This window comes from Neodiprion virginianus, chromosome 2 (assembly GCF_021901495.1).
Source record: "Neodiprion virginianus isolate iyNeoVirg1 chromosome 2, iyNeoVirg1.1, whole genome shotgun sequence".
NCBI lineage: Eukaryota > Metazoa > Arthropoda > Insecta > Hymenoptera > Diprionidae > Neodiprion > Neodiprion virginianus.
The window spans coordinates 26,218,808-26,232,644 of NC_060878.1; the positions used below are offsets into that span (position 1 = coordinate 26,218,808).

General features: G+C 39.2%; 1 protein-coding gene and 1 long non-coding RNA gene across 2 annotated transcripts in view; one reads left to right on the forward strand and one right to left on the reverse strand.

Moving 5' to 3' along the window:
* LOC124297277 (collagen alpha-1(IX) chain) overlaps positions 1-13,837 on the reverse strand; it is a 147,599-nt gene that overhangs the window by 29,282 nt on the left and 104,480 nt on the right. Inside the window, exon 6 of the mRNA XM_046748132.1 lies at positions 11,668-11,745. Coding sequence (XP_046604088.1) covers positions 11,668-11,745 — 78 coding nt within the window. The remainder of the gene's footprint in view (positions 1-11,667; positions 11,746-13,837) is intronic.
* Positions 1,034-8,384, forward strand: LOC124297280 (uncharacterized). The gene is made up of 3 exons (XR_006906566.1): positions 1,034-1,147; positions 6,508-6,512; positions 7,068-8,384. It is a non-coding gene; the product is annotated as an uncharacterized LOC124297280 (long non-coding RNA).

Sequence of the window (13,837 nt, forward strand, 5' to 3'; positions counted from 1 at the left end):
ATGCTACGACATGTGCGCGCCGAGTTGCGCGATATACGAAATCGATGACGGATCGGTTGTTGCGTATTCTTGCGGGTATGACGTCGCGTAAAAAATAGCGTAACGAGATCGGTGTTGCGGCTGGTCGACGATTTCAAAAATCACTCCAGTTCTGGCGGTCACGCGAGGTGGTGGCTCGAGACAATTTGCGATCGGGAGTTTGGTTTTTTTTTTTTGTTCCCACGACGGCGGCGAGGATTCGCGAGTGGATGGCAGATTTCGCCTTCTGGATGTCGAACGGTAAGCGCTGCTGATATTCTTGCGATCGAATTTCGAGAGTAATTGAGTAAAGGCTTATCAGATAAAGGATAGCCGTTTTGGAATTTGCGTGTCGAAAAATACTCGAAATTCGTGTGCCGATTCTTTCGCTTGGTGACCGTAGCCTGAGTTACGCGTTATGAAGTTGAGAAAATTTTGAATATACGAAAATGTTGCGTAGAGTCACTGGCTTGATTCAATTCTTTCTCTTTTTGGAAATTACGTACAGCCTGAATTCCGCTGTATAGGGTCGAGATGCGGTATCGTGTTTTACAGTGTCACCTCTCGAGTAGCTCGCGTATCGTCGGGGGTGAGAGCTCGATTTTGCGGTACGACTTGTTAATTTTGGGTTGGCGGGGATACTGATTGAGTTTCGGACGTATCGCGATAAGTCTCGCTAAATTGAGGTCAAGACAAGCGTCATTTCAGATGGTGATTAGTGATGCGATTCGCGCTGTAGTTTAATACAGTACGATCGCGATTAGCGCGTCGAATAAATATTTTTTTTTTTTGGTTTTTGCCCTTTTGTTTACCATTCAGCGTGCGGCTAGCGCAAGTTTTATGTTGATTTATTAAATTTTTTTATTTGTTTCGAAATAACAGGACTGAGATGTATTGATGATCAATACTTAAGTAATGTTGATTACGGACTCAGAAGATTTATTATCGACATTGATAACATTGTGTATACCGGTATTTTTTGAGGCTAAAGAGATGTTATTTCATGAGGAACTAAGTCAATTTTACGCACCATTTTCCCTGATGCATCACTCAACCTGACGATGTCCTGTTATGGACATCAATACTTCAACTATAGAACGAGACTGTACGATCCTAGTATTCATCACATGTAATAATCCTACAACGAAAAGACAAGTCGTTAATCACTTTTTAATCACTTTACTGGGCGCTTCCTTTAGTTCTGATTCTCCGTCAAAATTATTTTTGGAATTCCTCTCCTCTATTAATTTCACGGAATCTGCAATTCCTATTCAAGACGCACTGATTTGCCTCGAAAAATGCCATTGCTTGTCGCTAACTGCGTAGACTCTTCCAACTTGGATACCCGACAACTGCTTTGTGTTATTTTTGCACCATCTTCGCTGCGAATATGTCGATGCCTTCATTTGCTAGCCATACCGATAATTTTCCGTGCGGCTATGCATGAGATGCATATCCCAACTCACTACCACCTCGATTAAAGATTGCCTACCTTGCATCCTGTGATATAAGATGTAGCTCTGACGTAATTATTCCTTGGTGGATAAGCTTTGTGAAAAACAGAATGATTGACGATGAGCTGATCATGCCTAATATCCAACCATGAACGATGCAAAATGAATTTTATTCTATCTATTCTTCAAAGGCGATGGGTTTGCCATTGAACAGTACCCGATGTCATTGTTCGGATTGAAAAAGCCAATATCCTTGGACACCATCATGCGTGTATCCCAAACTTTTCTATATTCAGGATCGCGAAGGAGGTCGTATAAAGTATCTGGGAAAACACCAGGAAATCTTGTCTTGATTTTAGCAGTCCTGAAGCTAGTCTCAGACACTTTTTTAGTTCAGATCGAAAGATCTGGTTTATTGTAATCTAACAACGTCCTCGTATTGATGTCGTCGTACAGTTACTTTAGTTTTTCAAAGTCTTCATCCTCCGCTATCCTGACAATTCTCACGTCCATCATAACTGGTTTCTATGCATAAACTTCTTCATCTGCGATATTGCATTATGAGGACATGGCCACTGATATATCTAGACACGAAACTGCGGTTGCTCTCCCTCCGCAGCCTTTGCATCCTTTATTTCTTGGTTCTGTCCAAGGTTCCGGAAGCCACTTGTAACGGGCATCCGTAAGGCCACATTAAGGTTTCTTGGATAATTGGTCGTTTTTGATTCTATGTTTTTTTTTTTTTTGTTATTTTCGATAACGCGAAGAGAAACTGGTGAATTATGGTCTTTTGGTTTTGTGTGACACCGCCATGACAAAATGTATTCTTTTATTTCATTTTTTTGACTAGCGTGTATTTATCGAGTGCCTCTATCTCTCTCCCAAAATCACCCCGCCCCTCTCTGCGGTACTGAGCTACCCAGCATATTAGACGAAACTCAGCGAAGATTAAGATTTCGAGACGTGTTGATCACGCCTGGCTCGCAACAGAATCTTGCGATATCTTTTTTGAAGGTCCATCTTTTTTCCAGTTTACATCGCGGGCCGTCAATTTATCGTAAGGCGGTGAGTTCTCGGTGACTTCCGGGGATGGCTGAGGTGCAATAAAAATCCCCGTCGCAAATTGGCGCCAAACGTGGGGCCATTGGAAATTTCCGTTATAAATTTCCGAGTAAGATAGTGGCGTTGTGCGCTTCGAAAATTTCAAAATTTCGGGTTGGTAACGGATAGCGGTCACGAAAAGTACACAACAGCGGTCGGATAATAACAGGAGAGAAAGGTCGCGACACACCTCGGTCCAGTCTGTCGACGTCATGGGATTACAGCAATACGATTTCTTAAACGTAGCAAGAAATAAAATTGTATACAAAGGGTGGAAAATAACACCGAATATTGCGGCTTACAACTAAAGCTACGATGTCACGAATGTACCGGTTGGTAAATAAACACACCGCTTATAGTCGCGCAGCCATTTTCCGCTTACGTTAGCATAAGATTGTCTGCAATTATCGCGTGTTCTTTTGCTTTTTGATTTTGTTTAAAATATTGCCTTCTGATATTTTTTTTACGTTTTCCGCGGTCTCTCTATTTTTCTTCTGTTATCTTATTTTCAGCATTGCGGTTGACTTCTTTTTTGTCACGGGTGAAACAATATTTTTCTTCAGCCCGAGTCTTTTAAGTTCCTTTAGCTTTGTTTGTTTGAATGATTTTGAGTTTGGTTATGCTTTTGTTTGGTTAGTTTTGATTTTTGCAATCTCGTAATAACAATTGCATTCGTGCGAGTAATCACCTCCCTCCCACTTTCTGCTGATACTTTCTTTTGATAACGAATTGAGCTAATGATTTTTTTTTTTTGAGTTCCCATCTTGTGTAATATCGCTTGCGTTCAGACTCTACCTACGGCTTCCTTCTTACCGTGGGATTAATTTTTACTTGGCGTGCTTATACCTTTTGCTACTAATTTCCTTTTTCGTGCGGAACACGACTGAGAAAATCCAACCGATTTCGTATCTCAAGTTAACTTGAACGCGGTTCCATTTTCCACAGTAAACCGATTTCAGGGAAAACTGGGAAGAGGCTTCCCCGATTCTAGGTTAGCGACACGGACTCGAACATCCCATAATCGAGTTGCGATGCGAGACGAATAGTTGGGTGACGTCACTGATATATAACTACACTGGATTGGACATAATCGCGGTGCAGCGAGACCAATTAAGCGGTAGCCATTTTGTAGAGATTCTTGTCACTTCGGATATATATAATATACATACACAATTACACACATATAATCAAAGTTCACGTGAGCGCGGACAGTTAGGAGTAATTTCAATTGTTGTTAAGATGGAAACTTATAATGAAAATTATTGTGACAATAATAGCTGGATACGTTTTTTGCAACACAAGAAAAAAAAAGATTATGGACGATCATTTCACAAGTGAGTATACAATGCTGAAGCGTTTTGCAAATGACAACTTGTAGAGGTTATGTCAAAATACAAATTGTTTAATAATTATATTTATCGAGTATTATAGCGTACGAATCGTGTAAGTAAAAATTCACAATATTTGAATTATCAACCGATCTTATTATAATTGTAATTCCCTAACGGTTGAATTAGTGTTATACAAATTTTAGAATAATCCGTACGGAACTCAGCCCATCACAGAATAAAGGAAAATGGACGGTAACTCCTCCGAACTGAAAACTTCTTTTGAATATCAAGAAAAATCCGGCTTAAATACAAGTTTTTCGTCATATTAGTAAATGATCTTTTGCATCATATAATTGTAAATAATATTATACTTCCGAAAAAGTGTTTTATTTTTCATTTAACGCATCAAACGTTATTTTACATATCAAAAACATTTTTTTTTTTGTGACGAATATGTCGTTGGATCTAAATAGCTTATATTACGCAATTCAAATCTTGCGCGCTTTTTGTGACAACTTTCCCTACAAGATGGCGGAAATTCAGCTGTTCAATTGCTAGATTTAGCGTTTAAAAACTTGCGTCCCAAAATCCACAAAGTCCTGAGGAGAAGGGAAATTCGAAATTGGTACGAATCGATCTACCTCGCAATCGAGCGGGAACGAAATCTCACGCTGTTTTGCGAGTATGGTTCTCCACCCACGCCGAAAGAATCGTTCATTAGCGAATTAGCGTGTCGATAGAAACCCGCAGCAGCCCGAGGTTCCGCAGGATTAGCCGCAATTGCCGAACCGGACGTAGAGAAGACGATGGCGCAGACAATGGAGAAGTCGATCGAGACTCAGATAAAGGTTCTAGAGAAAAGATTGAAGAAGGTAGCGGTAGCAGTCCGGAAATGAAATCGGTAAATCGGTATCGCCGAAGCAACCTGCGCGCGAGCAAGTCGAGATACGGCCGCGTCAGCTGATCGGCTAGCGATGCGCGCGCCGCGCGCCGTACAATTTCATTGGATAAGATTGGGGTCCTACTTCGCGGAACACTCGATTTACGTACAGAGAAGCGCGCCGATTGATCAGCGGTATTATCTCATTTCTCGAAAAGTACAAGAGGCGATTTATGAAGAGATGGATCGTATGCTCCCGGATGGGGTAAGCGAATCATGCCAAACTTCGTGGTCAACACCGATTGTGATCGATGATTGTGTTTTTTTCCCTGGAGCCTTGTTAGATAATTTCAGGTACCATAGCGAGACTGAGCACTCACCTCGGCGGACTTGGCGTTGGAAAGGGGACCAGTGGTCAACGGATCGAAACTGGGTATACGTCTCATAGATATTATGGTCGATCCATAATTTTTTTTGTTCTTCCATTTATGGGCTCACTTTGAATCGTTGAATAAAGCGCAATGGCGTTTAGTTACCTTAAGCTGGTGGTCACCTCGCGGAGTTCGGCTCGCAGGATGCAGCGCTGGCGCTCTGACACCCCACGTTCCGTCCAGGGAGGCGGGAGTTGTAATGAGAAATGTTGGATGCCCGTTAGAAGTGGCTCCCGGAACCCTGGGCAGAATCACACGTAAGGGATTTCCGAGATTGAGTAGCGAAATATTCGCAAAAGAGCGCCAGAACTGGAGTCACGCATCCGAAATTCCGAGAGGGGACATTGTAGCGAATAGCGACTAAGATAATTCAGGCTTTTTGTTTCTTTTTGTTTTTCGAGTATCAACGGCATCCAGCAGGAAGTCAGCAACCAAGTCGTGGAAATTGCGGAGCGTCGGAACAGCAACGATTTCGAAGGAAGGATGTCGAGGCTGCGGAGGGGGAGACAACGAAGATCCCTGCATCGCGGGAATCCAAGGCGGACGCGATTCCCGCTGGCGGCCGGCGCGCCGCAGCCTCGCACGCTCGCCCCGCCAACAGCTGACCGACGAATCTGCAAAGGACGGACTAGCGACGAGGGAGCACCACCCCGCTCACCGCCAAGACCTCATGGAGCTGCGCGGAGAACGAAATTGCGATCCAGCCCTAAGTTCTGCGCCGCGATGCTACGACATGTGCGCGCCGAGTTGCGCGATATACGAAATCGATGACGGATCGGTTGTTGCGTATTCTTGCGGATATGACGTCACATAGGAAGTAGCGTAACGAAATCGGTGTTGCGGCTGGTCGACGATTTCAAAAATCACTCTATTGCACGATTGTGCGAAATAGTGGCGCGAGACAATTTGCGATCACGATTTTGGTTTTTTTTTGTTCCCACGACGTTGGCGTGGATTCGCGAGGGGATGGGGGATTTCGTCTTCTGGATGTTGAACGGTAAGCGCTGCTGATATTCTTGCGATCGAATTTTGAGAGTGATTGAGCGAAGGCTCGTCGGATGAAGGATAGCCGTTTTGAAATTTGCGTGTCGAAAAATACTCGGAATTCGTTTGCCGATTCTTTCGCTCAGTGACCTTAGCATGGTTGAGAAGATTTTGAGTATTCGAGAATGTTGTGTAGAGTCACGGGCTTGACCCGATTCTTTCTTCTTTTGGAAATTACGTACAGCCTGAATTTCGCTGTACAGGGTCGAGATGCGGTATCGTGTTTTACAGTGTCACCTCTCGAGTAGGTAGCGTATTGTCGGGGGTGAGCGCTCGGTCTGGCGGTACGACTTTTTAACTTTGGGTTGGTGGTGATACTGATTGAGTTTCGGATGCGTTGCGATAAGCCTCGCTAAATTAAGGTTAAGACAAGTGTCATTTTGGATGTTAATTAGTGTTGCGAATAGCGCTGTAGTTTAGTAGAGTACGATCGCGGTTAGCGCGTCGAATAAATATTTTGTTTTTGGTTTTTGCCCTTTTGTTTACCATTCAGCGTGCGACTAGCGCAAGTTTTATGTTGTTTTTTTAAATTTTTTTATTTGTTTCGAAATAACAGGACTAAGATGTCTTGATGATCAAAACTCAAATAATGTTAATTAGGGACTCAGAAGATTCATTATCGACATTGATAACATTGTGTACATCTGTATTGTTTGAAGCGAAAGAGATATTGTTTCGTTGCGAACTAAGTCAATTTTACGCACCGTTTTCCCCGATGCATCACTCAACCTGACGATGTCCTGTTATGGACATCAATACTTCACCTATAGAACGAGACTGTACGATCCTAGTATTCATTACGTGTAAGAATATCGAGTCGATTTTACGCACTATTTTCCCTGATGCATCACTCAACCTGACGATGTCCTGTTATGGACATCAATACTTCACCTATAGAACGAGACTGTACGATCCTAGTATTCATCACATGTAATAATCCTACAACGAAAAGACAAGTCGTTAATCACTGTCTAGAGTCGTAATTTCTTTGCTTGGCGCTTCCTTTAGTTCTGATTCACCAACAAAATTATTTTTGGAATTCCTCTCCTTTATTAATTTCACGGAATCTGCAATTCCTATTCAAGACGCACTGATTTTCCTCGAAAAATGCCATCGTTTGGTTATGATTTGTTACGTCACGTTGCACGGATTCGCACGTCAAACGCAGGTAACGCGGAATTATAAATGTGGAATCGATGAACGATCTACGATTTGCTGCAGGAAGTGTTCACTGAACAAGCCAATATCCTTGGACACAATCATGCTGGTATCTCAAACTTTTCTATATTCAGGATCGTGAAGGAGGTCGTATGAAGTATGTCGTAAAATATCAGAAGATCTTGTCTTCATTCTAGCAGTCCTTAAGCTCGTCCCAGACACAGTTTCAATCCAGAGCGAAAGATGAGGTTTTTTGTATCCCAATCTCTGCTCATTGTTGTCATTGTAAAGATGCTTTAGCTTTTCAAAGTCTTTATCCTCCACTATCCTGACAACTCCCCCGTCCATTATAATTGGTTTCTGTGCATAACCTTTACCACATTCGATATTGCATAATGAGGAGATGGCCACTGATATACACTGAACAAACGTTTTACGTCTCTTCGAAAAAACGGCATAGCCCAACTGACCGCCAGCCGTCCGCCTTGGATTCCCGCGATGCAAGGATCTTCGTTGGCTCTTCCTCCACAGCCTCTGCATCTTTGATTCCTAATTCCTAATAAGTGTTACGATTAGCGCTGTAGTTTAGTCAAGGACGATGGGGGTTAGCGCGTTGTGTCATATTTATTTTTAAGTTTTTGCCCTTCTGTTTAACATTAAGAGTGTGGCCAGCGCGAGTGAGATTAACGTTTCTTGGATAGTTGATTGTTCTTGAATTTATTTATTTTTATTTTCTTAATTTTATTTGAAGTAACTGGACTAGAATGTCTTGATCAAAACTTATATAATATTAAATACGAGCTTAGAAGTGTTGTTAACATTGTTAACATTCTGTTAGACTATAGTCTTTAAGGCTCAAGAAATATTATTTTATTCAGAGCTAAATCAATTCTACACATGACTTTCCCCAGTGCATCACTCAACCTGACGATGTCCTGTTATGGACATCAATACTTCACCTATAGAACGAGACTGTACCATCCTAGTATTCATCACATGTAAAAATGCTACAACGAAAAGACAAGTCGTTAATCACTTTTTAATCACTTTGCTGGGCGCTTCCTTTAGTTCTGGTTCTCCGTCAAGAATATTTTTGGAATTCCTCTCTTCTATTCATTTCACGGAACCTGCAATTCCTATTCAAGACGCACTGATTTGCCTTGAAAAATGCCATTGCTTGTCGCTAACTCTGCGTAGACTCTTCCAACTTGGATACCCGACAACTGCTTTGTGTTATTTTTGCACCATCTTCGGTGCGAATATGTCGATGCCTTCATTTGCTAGCCATACCGATAATTTTCCGTGCGGGTATGTATGAGATGCATATCCCAACTCACTACCACCTCCATTAAAGATTGCTTACCTTGCATCCTGTGATATAAGATGTAGCTCTGACGTAATTATTCCATGGTGGATAAGCTTTGTGAAAAACAGAATGATTGACGATGAGCTGTTCGTGCCTAATATCCAACCATGAACAATGCAAAATGAATTTTATTCTATCTATTCTTCAAAGGCGATGGGTATGCCATTGAATAGTACAAGAAATCTGAGATTGAAACCCCGATTTGTTGGGATTGAAAAAGCCAATATCCTTGGACTCAATCTCGCATGTATCCCAAACTTTTCTATATTCAGGATCACGAAGGAGGTAAAACATCAGGAAATCTTGTCTTGATTGCAGTAGTATTTAAGCTCGTCCCAGGCATAGTTTTAGTTCAGATCGAAAGATCTGGTTTATTGTAATCCAACCTCTATTCATTGTTGTCATTGTGAAATTGCATTAGCTTTTCAAAGCCTTTGTCCCTCTCTATCCTGACAACTCTGCCGTCCATTATAACTGGTTTCTGTGCATAAACTTCTTCATCTATGATATTGCATAATAAGGACATGGCCACTGATATATCGATACAAGAAACTGCGGTTGCTCTCCCTCCGCAGCCTCTGCATCCTTTATTCCTTATCCCTAATCAATGTTACGATTCGGGCTGTAGTTAAGTCGAGGACGATCGCGGTTAGTTACCATTTTACCATTTTTTTTTACCATTAAGAGTGCGGCTAGCGCAAGTAGGATTAAGATCTGTTGGATAGTTGATTGTTCGTGATTTTATGTTATTTTTTTTTTTTTGTTCTATTTATCTTATCTTTGTTATCGCGAAAAACGACTGGTGAATGATTATCTTTTGTTTTTGTGTAACACCGCCATGTCAAAATATATTCTTTTATATCAATTTTGTTAACTAGCGTGTGTTTATCGAGTGTCTTTTTCTCTCTCCCAAAATTACCCCTCTCCTCTCCGCGGTACTGAGCTACCGAGCATATTAGCCGAAGCTAAGCGAAGATAAAGATTTCGAGGCGTGTTGACCACGCCAGGCGCCCAACAAAATCTCGTAATATCTTTTTTGTAAGGTCTAGTTTTTTTTCCAGTTATACTCGTAAGCTGCGAAAATTTCTCTCAAGATGAAAACGTAGATTATGATGGTATTTTAATAAACAAGTTCAGAAGTTGATATTTGACTTAAAGTCGCTTCAAAATGGCTTAGAATTTAGTAAATTCGTTCCATTTCATCCTACTATGTCGGATTTTATTCAAAACACTATTCTCTGCGAAGTCACTGAAACAGATTTTTTCTTCATCTTTATTTTGAAAAAAAGGTCTCAATGAATTTGTAAAAAATATTATTCCAAATAAAATGAACTATGGCCGAGTGAAATCTAACGAATCTATTAAATTGTTGACATACTTCGAAGCGATTTGAAATGAAGCATGGATATAATTAAGCTTTTGATAATTCCAATACTTTCTATTTTTGTGTTTTAAAGAGATTTTCGTAATTAATGTACGACTATCTCGTAATAAAATAAATAAACAGTATCGATTTTGGCCAATACCAACAACTGCCTCAATTCTATTCGTCTATTATTCGATATTCGAAACACCATCTTCAGCCGATTAATATTACAATATTTCTCTTCGCTTTATTTGAGTGCTTGAAAAAGCAAACAAGGTTACACCCGTAATTTTTCACCGCAACATCAGCCGAAATTATTTAGGTAAACTTGCTTTCGTTCCATCGCGAATACATCGGTCGCAAAATAAAAAATGAAAATATTTGCGAATTGGAATAAATTTTTTTCTCCTACTGATATCGAACGCGAATATTTACATCTTGTATGGGAAATTTAAAAATTTTGAAAGCACGCTGAACGACACAGTCTTCTTATTATTTTCTGATCGTTTGACGGCAAACAATGGGAAAACAAATAAATTGTCTCTTGTCCCTAGGCACGCTGCAAAATATTGGTTATTAGTATCGGATATTGAATCCATATCACAATTTTGTAAAAAATAATCAATATCGTTTTCATTTCTAACTTTAAAATGTTAGTTTATCTTTTATTAATACACATTCCATCTTTATATAGTTATGCAGATTCGTACGATACATTCAGATCCAAACGAACACGAAACATAATTTTTCAAGCTTTTTGCAGCATGAGAAAAACAAACACAAACAAATATTGAGTCATTTTGCATCTTGCTAGGCCTGTTTGCAAAGGCTTCACGAGATTTTCTCAGATGCATTGATGTACAAAGAAAAAGTTTAAGAAAACGGTAGGCCATACAATTGGAAAAATAATTTATTTCTTCACACTAGCGGTTATTTTATTACATAAGATCAAGATAAGAAATCATATAACATGAAAAATATAATATTCATTTCGAGGGCGATAAATGAAACGCAATTTCATTTTGAAAAATGTACTGAGATGAAGAAATCATGTTGCTATACGTAGGTGATTCATGACAAATTATTATTATTATTACAATGATTATTCTGAACATATATAATTTTTGTGTTAGTTACTCGTAAGAAACAAGCAGCTGGTTTGCAAATAAATTTATGCGTATATTTGATTGAAATAATTTTTTGGACACGTAGTACAGCTTTGTTTGATTCGGTGTAACTTATAAATATATGCATTTTGTTAGCAGACAATGTACAGTGATAGCACATAAAATTTGGAAACGATTTAATGACAATAACAATCGTCACCCGTAGGTGCCAATAATTAAGCCTGAAATAGCGGCGCGAAGGTAAGAATTTGGAAGTGCGTAAAAAAATGAGAAAAAGAAAAATGGCAGGTGTGATAATAATTAAATAAAGCACAAAAAAATTGTACAATACAAAATTTGAATGATAATAAGTAAAATATAAAAAGGTGATAAAAAAATTCACGAAACTCACGAATAAATGTTCCACGTCGACTAATGAGGCTAAATCTGAATCATTACCTGACCCCCCCTCGGCATCTGGGAAATGAAACTACAAAGGAAAAGTATAAAATTAGACAATGAAAGATAAAAGTGTGCTATTATTGGAAATTATACATTTTTACGTGTGTTGCATATCATATGAATTTGCCTAAGGATTGACCAAAAAAACGCATATCAGCAAAAATATAAATTATATTGTTACGATATTTCACCGACATGTTGAAAAATGTTCAACATAATTCCAGTATCTTTGAAAAAACCTCCACTTTTTTGTGCAAGTTCACCTGAACTACAGATTTTGATTTATATTGTACACGTTTTTCATTGTTAAAAGTGCAATTCCAAATCTAAAAAAGTTTCTGAACATTTTTAGCGATCGTAGGAAAAATTAGCACAAGATTGCGTTCATTTGCAGAATTCAACGTATATGGGATGATGCGTGTAATATAAACCCAACTTTGCAACAACAAAAAAATTGCGAGTTAATTGGGGACAACAGAGGATCGAGTCCGTGCAAAAAAATCGCATTCAATCGAAAGTGTAATTAGTAAGAAATTGCAATACAATGCATTGGTCGTCATAACGTCTACTGCGATGATGAAATTGTCCGCACGCGTTCGACGATCAATTGTTTGACAATTATGCAAGCGGCAAATCGATCGCAAACCATTAGCGACCGAATGGGGCTGCAAAACATGTTCCGGAATGTTCGCGTTGTATATCCTGTATACCTATACATGCATGTAATATATGCATGCGGTTCGCAACGTGTTGCATTGACGTTCAATCGTTTGATTATGATTTGTTACGTCACGTTGCACGGATTCGCACGTCAAACGCAGGTAACGCGGAATTATAAATGTGGAATCGATGAACGATCTACGATTTGCTGCAGGAAGTGTTCACTGAGTGAGATTTCGTTTGTTGTAGTAACTAGAAAAATTCCGTAAAACAGTCATCGTTGAAAGAAACTGTCTGAATATTTTTGGGATTACGAAAATCGAGGTACGCGTAACCATTTTGCGCTGTTGTCGATCCTTTGTTTTGGTAATTGCAACGCAAAGTCAGTTTGTGAGGTTTACTCTACTTTTTTAGTTAAATAAGGCTTTAACGTCAATTTATTCTTGCACAAGCATTAAATTTTCGCTACAGTTGCAAGAAAATACAGTAACAGTGATCGTAATGAGGAAGAATAGTAAGGGATACTAGACTTTCTGGTAACAGCTAGAAAACTAATTTTCATTTTCTACCTAGAACTACATTTTTCGATTGTGATAAAAAATGAAAATAGTTGAGGACTGAGCGGTAAACGGAACTAAAAATTTCTCTCAGTGTTGAATCACGTTATTCTAATATTGAGTTAATTTGAAGATGTGTGAAATGTGCGGTCGGTTTAAAATTTGCAGAAACAAAAACGTGAGTAATCAAAGGTTTCGGAAGTATAATTGAACCTCACAAAGTTAAATATGACTTGAAAAAAAAATATCAACTCTTAATTTTAACTGCAGAAATCTAGGATTTAGCAATGAATGCATCACCACAAATTTAACTTGGAAGATCTATGCAGAATTCATTCCCGAATAAAATACGCCATCGTTAATAAAAATTGGGCAAGCGAGAAATCATGCAATAATGTTGTTTCTCTGAAGCTCATGACATAACGAGATATTCGTATTCAAAATTCAGCTCTTTCAAAGTTTTTCCTGTGTTACGATTATCTCTGATTTACACGTACGTAGCTTAATTTTTACAAGTAAGACTTTCCCAGCAATCCCAGCCTTCGTTTCAACACTTTTTTGAGTCAACCACTTCTTTGACCGAACCGTATATCTCAAAAATCCGTTATAAGTTATCCGTCCACACGTTGGAAAGGAAATGTACAATTCCCACCGAATCAGATAAACTTACATATTTTCCATATCCGTTGTCTTGTTTTTTTCATTACGGTTGCTGAGATTGAAATCTAATCCACCGCTATGCTGTAGCAACAATATAGCATCAAACTGAGAAATAACTGATCGTATCAGATACAAATATATTAAAACGCAAAAAACTTCGTGCAATACAAATCAGCGAAATTTCGGATTGCAAACTAATTTTATCATCAAATGTGAACTGCATACTTATTGACAACAGATCTG